The following is a 5,982-nucleotide window of genomic DNA, read 5'->3' as shown; positions in this document are numbered from 1 at the left end:
ACGGAGAGGGACAGGAGCCTGCGGTGGGGACAAAGGAGCCGCCCTCAGCGTCTTCAGTGGGAGGTGGGACAAAAAAGAGGGGATAAGGGGAGAAAGGAGGCAAAGAGGGACCAGAGAGGGAAAGGGGAAAAGGGGAGAAAGGGAGGGGGAAAGGGAGAAAAAGGGGAAAAGAGGGAAGAGGGAAAGAAAGAGAGAGAAAGAGAGGAAAGAGAAGAAAGAAGAGAGAAAGGAAAGAGAGGAAAAAGAGAAAATGAGAGGAAGGAAGGAAGGAAGGAAGGAAGGAAGGAAGGAAGGAAGGAAGGAAGGAAGGAAGGAAGGAGCAATAGGTGAACATGCTGCATATTTTCTCATTCTGCTGAATTTCTGTGTGGTTGCATCCTAGGTTTTCATTCCCTATACATCTTTGGAAGGAGCTCGGAGCTCACTATGACAGGGCAGAGTCTGAAGGCTTTATCTGAAGCGAATTTTGAAGACAATGAGATCAGCATCAACGTTGGAGGCTTTAAGAAAAAGATGAGATCCAACACATTATTAAGGTTCCCTGAGACCAGGTTGGGCAAACTGCTGAGCTGCCACTCAAAGGAGTCGATACTGGAGCTCTGTGACGACTATGATGACACCAAGAATGAATTTTATTTTGACAGGAACCCCGAGCTCTTTCCTTACGTGCTACATTTTTATAACACCGGCAAACTCCATGTGATGGGTGAACTCTGCGTGTTTTCTTTCAGCCAGGAGATTGAATACTGGGGAATAAATGAATTCTTTATAGACTCCTGCTGCAGTTACAGCTACCATGGGAGAAAAATGGAGCCAGACCAAGAGAAGTGGGAGGAACAAAGTGACCAGGAAAGTACCACATCCTCTTTTGATGAGATTTTGGCATTCTACAATGATGCCTCTAAATTTGACAAACAACCCTTTGGAAACATCAGGAGACAGCTCTGGCTGGCTTTGGATAATCCTGGGTATTCAGTCTTAAGCCGAATCTTCAGTGTCCTTTCAATAGTGGTGGTGCTGGGCTCCATCGTGACCATGTGCCTGAACAGCCTCCCAGACTTTCAGATTGTTGACAGCAATGGGAACCTTGAGGAAGACCCTCGCTTTGAAATCGTTGAACATTTTGGTATTGCATGGTTCACTTTTGAACTGGTGGCAAGATTTGCAGTAGCTCCTGACTTTTTAAAATTTTTCAAGCATGCCCTGAATTTGATTGACCTAATGTCTATCCTTCCATTTTATATTACCTTAATTGTCAACTTGGTGGTGGAAAGCAGTCCAACTTTAGCAAATTTAGGCAGGGTTGCGCAAGTCCTCAGACTCATGAGGATCTTTCGCATCTTAAAGCTTGCTAGACACTCCACGGGTCTCAGGTCTCTTGGAGCCACCCTGAAGTATAGCTACAGAGAGGTGGGGCTTCTTTTACTTTACCTCTCTGTTGGCATCTCCATTTTCTCAGTAGTGGCTTACACCATTGAGAAAGAAGAAAATGAGGGGTTAGCCACCATCCCTGCTTGCTGGTGGTGGGCTACCGTTAGCATGACCACCGTTGGCTACGGGGATGTTGTGCCAGGGAGCACTGCTGGCAAGTTGACGGCATCTGCATGCATCCTAGCCGGTATTCTAGTGGTAGTGCTTCCCATTACACTGATCTTTAATAAATTCTCCCATTTTTATAGGCGTCAGAAGCAGTTAGAGAGTGCCATGAGAAGCTGTGATTTTGGTGATGGTATGAAAGAAGTTCCGTCGGTCAACCTAAGGGACTACTATGCTTATAAAGTGAAATCCCTCATGGCCAGTCTTACCAACATGAGCAGGAGTACCCCCAGTGAGCTGAGCCTGAATGATTCACTGCATTAGTGTACAGGTTTGACAGCAGTTTGCATGAGAGCTATCAAGAGCTATGTTTATAAATGTTTTCCTATTTGTTGTCTTTTTTCCTGGAGGATAGTGTTGCTGACACTGCACTAACTTTGCACTTGAGAAACTAAAGACATTTCTATTACAAGTTGACAGTTTGCACATTTTCATCCTGTTGCATAGGTACTAAATGCTGACTTCTCCATACAAATGTACCACTTCCATGACATTAGTGCTAGCGGTACAGTGATGATGTGTTACTTTGTGCATTTCCTCATCCAAGCAGAGAAATGAACGTACCCAAGTGGAATAAAAACTCTCAGCTGTGATATGAGTAATGAAAAAATCACCTGTCACCCATACTGGTATTTGCACTGGTGTAGGACTTCCCATGCATTTTACAATGGTTTAACACAATCCTCTGTGAATCACAGACACAGGAACACTCTTCTCCATCTTTCTGACTGGTAATTCTGACTGTCACGTGTCTGGAAACACCTCTGAGCCTCACATTTCAGTGGAAGTTTGCTTACTCTTGAGCATGTGTGTTAAAAACTGGGTGTTCTTTTTCCAAAGTGTTATGTATGGTAATATGTTTCAGAAGCTCCTAAGCACAGAGATACCTCTGTTTCCAAGATTAGGTCAATACTGAGCCTTCTGAAGAAGCCCATCCCTCATTTTTCAATAGCTACACACTCAAAGAATACGTTTCCACAAGTGCCTCTAGGCATGGAGGCCCATGAAGATGCCTCAGGTTTCCATTTCCAGAAGTGATCTGCATACAGCTCAGTTCCAGTGGAGCTGCAGATACCCTGTATTCCAGTCCATCAAAATGGTTCTGAGATTAGGCACACAAAACTGTGGGTTTTCAACAATTAAAAGCTCCAATGAAAAACTTGAATTTGTTTAATGAAGCGAAATATTCCCACATGAACAGTACAGGCAGCATTTTAGGAACTGACATTCATATACTGCAAAAAGACTAATTATAAAGATGCCATATGTGATGCTGAGATATAAAAGCTAATTTTACCAGGGAAGCTTGCAAGCAGGTGTTGATGGCAGACAATTCCATTAAGCTTTCTGCCAAGAAAACTCAAAGGAAAAAAAAACCCTCTAAGTCACATTTTGCCTCAGAAATGAACTCACAACTTACAGCTAGGGAAGAGTATGAGGGACTAAGAAAGGAACAGATAAAGAAAAAGAGCTTAATACTGCACACACTGTGGGCAGATCCTCCCACCTGCTTCTGTGACACAGTCGATTTAAATCCTTTCAAGGGCTGGCCTGTACTTTTTTAAAAATAAAAAAGACATGAGAGAGCAGATCATCTGGGTTTTCGAGAGTAATCATGAATCTGCATAAACTAATTTTTTGGGTGCTCAGTCTCTTCCCTTATGCGATCGTACACAGGTCAAACATTTGTAGCCAACAGACTTTACACTTCTAGGGATCTGTGCTATAAAGCAAACTGCTAGCACTCAGTGAGCAAAGCAGCATTTCTCTTCGAGTCCTGCTGGTTTTCCATCCCATTTATTACATAGAATGTTCCATTTTTTTTTTCCTTGGGAAGGCTAGGGAAGTTCAGAAAATAATTTCAAACTCATTAGAAGAGAATTTAAATTGTCATGTTCAGAAGACTGTATTTGTGCATCACAACAAGGAGTGGCAGCTGAACTAAAGTGTCCCAACTGGCAGAATAAAGCAAATATGGTATAAATAGGTAATTCCCTTTTTTAGGCTATTAGGGGTTGCTGTCTGGTCTGGATCTTTTGATGTCATTGTTGTATCAGCTCCATCTAAAACCAGGATCAGATTTCTGTGTGCCCAGTGATCTACCACAGCATACACAGTGTGAAATAACTTACCCCTCCACAGCATTTCCTTTGAACACCCTCCCCTCATATCAGTTAGTAGTTGATTTAGGCACTTTAGGTCCTTTCTAACCTTACCAAATAAATCTTTTGGAGATTTCAACATAAAAGTTGAAAGTCAATAAATAGGCAAGATACTGCTTGCTGTCCCTGAAAATCCAAGAGCCATACACATGGCCCTGAAGGTAGAGCCAGATAACCTGAATTAGGTATCCAAACTTGAGGCATTTTGCTAAAGTTTTCACTTCTGGAGTGCCGGTTCAACTTCTCTGCTGGGTCACAGGCAGAAATTCAATAGACTTGTCCCTGATTGGTATTGCATGTTTGTAAACTATCATACACCTACAACCACCTGCCCAAAACATGGCATAGCAGTAGGTTGCCTGTTGGATTGAAATACCATGAAAGAAATCAGGAAAGGAAGAGATGGGCTTGCACAGCACATACAGCCCCGTGGGGTTATGTGCTGTAAGGGTGGCAAACTCTCGCACTGATGTTGAGGACACCGCAAGTTCTCACCGGGTCTGTGGCTGGGGCCTTCAGAGAACCCAGCTCCAAGCAGTGGTGTTATCCTAGTTTCATGAGCAGCAGATTTACAGAGTTAAAAAGCAGTGACTTTTAGGACAGATATTTGAAGAGACCTGTGAACTCGCCAGAGTCACAAATTCCCTCAGCTGTTGCTGGTTTAGCATCGCAAAGGTTGGATCCAAGCTTTGCAACACATCATTTCAATAAACTATAGCTTACCTTATGTTCTAGATTTATTATTATTCGTAGGGCTGATGCTCTGTCATTTCTGCAAATATCGAATGGAACATGTCCAAATTGCGTTTTACTAAAGAAAATGAAATGCCCCAAGGAATTATGACTTTTATTGTACTAGTTGAAAGGAATTTTCATTATTGCTTTTTTATATAAGTGCTTTGGATCAAAGACACTAAATAAATAAAGTACTGAAATTTAATATGTTCTTATTATCATGACAATGACTTTACACAGTGCACAGGAATTCCCTTCATAAACTTAACTGACTGCATGTTAAAAGTAGTCAGATTTTTGCTCCCCCCTCCTCCGGAATAGAATTGCAGAGCCGTGCTGCTCTCCAAGGCTTGCACAACTTTTATCATTATTTTATTTATGGCTGCTTTATATCATTTTTTTTCTCGTGCCACCACTGTTCTTTAGCTAAGATATTTGATTTTCTTCTTAGTGTTTGCATGCATGGTGTATTTATAGCCAGCAACCAAATGCCCTTACATGCTTATTTTCACAGGATTGTATCTGCCAAGATTTCTTTTAGTTCTCCTTTTGCAACTCATGTTCCCCTGACCATCCATGGGGATGTAGCCTTTTTTTTCTGCATTACTTCTGCTTAGATTTAATCTGTTTGCGCCAGCATTGTACAGCACTGTATTGCTTCATACAGCAGTTTTCATATTTGCTTATGGCTATCAGAATTTTTCACTGAGGAGGATAACAGTTGTTCCAATTTTAGTAATGTTGTTGTCTTAGCTCCTCCAAAATATCTAGGTAAGGAGGAATGAGGCACACCCTTCCTGCCATTTTATGACGTAATCTCTGTTCTCAGTAAGTGCTGAGAATCCTCCTCTCTCAATAAATAAAAGTTACAGAAAACTGTTTACACTTTGAAGGAAAAATTTGATCTCTCCAAAGCCTCAATGAGGAGAAGAGGTGGTGTCTTTTTTGAGTAGTCAGGATTTTTGCCAGAGTTCTTCAATCACTGTTTTGCATGAGCAGGGCATCGTCACTTCCATAAAACAGTGGGCCAGAAATGAAGGATGAGAGGACTCTTTGGCCACTTCCTCCAGCGTTTGAAACATGAAAATCATCGTGGTCAGAAATCTGCTGACTGTGGCTGTGCAGTTTAATGAAGAACATCGCACTTGGCGTGGGCTCCTCCTGCCTGGTGGCAGTCACCTCCTGGCACCCATGAAAACGCTGCTCCTACTCCCTTTCGACTGAGAGCTTGGAATTGCTTAAGTGAGGATTATGGTAATATTTGACACCAGGCAACTTACTTTATTGCCAGGAATAAACTGTTAGAGAATCTTGACTTCTAGTACAAATCTAGGCTATTATGAGAGTTGGAGATGTCCTTGAGAAGCAATATGTTACAGTATTTTTCTGAGATGTAAAATCTATATATAGACTGTGATTAAGCTTTTTATGTATGCTCAGATTTTGTGTTACTGCCTGGGTGATTATTCACTTTCACCAGTTGCTAATT

The 5,982-nt window shown here is 41.9% G+C and overlaps 1 protein-coding gene across 1 annotated transcript; it reads left to right on the top strand.

Moving 5' to 3' along the window:
- The first annotated feature begins 389 nt into the window (after positions 1-389).
- KCNS2 (potassium voltage-gated channel, delayed-rectifier, subfamily S, member 2) lies at positions 390-2,206 on the top strand. Its single transcript, XM_010180743.1, has one exon. It carries the CDS (start codon positions 427-429, stop codon positions 1,858-1,860), a length of 1,434 nt encoding a protein of 477 aa, XP_010179045.1. The 5' UTR covers positions 390-426; the 3' UTR covers positions 1,861-2,206.
- The last annotated feature ends 3,776 nt before the right edge of the window (positions 2,207-5,982 follow it).

Source organism: Mesitornis unicolor, unplaced genomic scaffold (assembly GCF_000695765.1).
Source record: "Mesitornis unicolor isolate BGI_N332 unplaced genomic scaffold, ASM69576v1 scaffold43493, whole genome shotgun sequence".
NCBI lineage: Eukaryota > Metazoa > Chordata > Aves > Mesitornithiformes > Mesitornithidae > Mesitornis > Mesitornis unicolor.
This window is presented reverse-complemented; position numbering and strand designations above follow the sequence as displayed.

Excerpts from the sequence above, each read along its gene's own strand:
- KCNS2 (XM_010180743.1), top strand. The coding sequence starts at position 427 with ATGACAGGGCAGAGTCTGAAGGCTTTATCTGAAGCGAATTTTGAAGAC.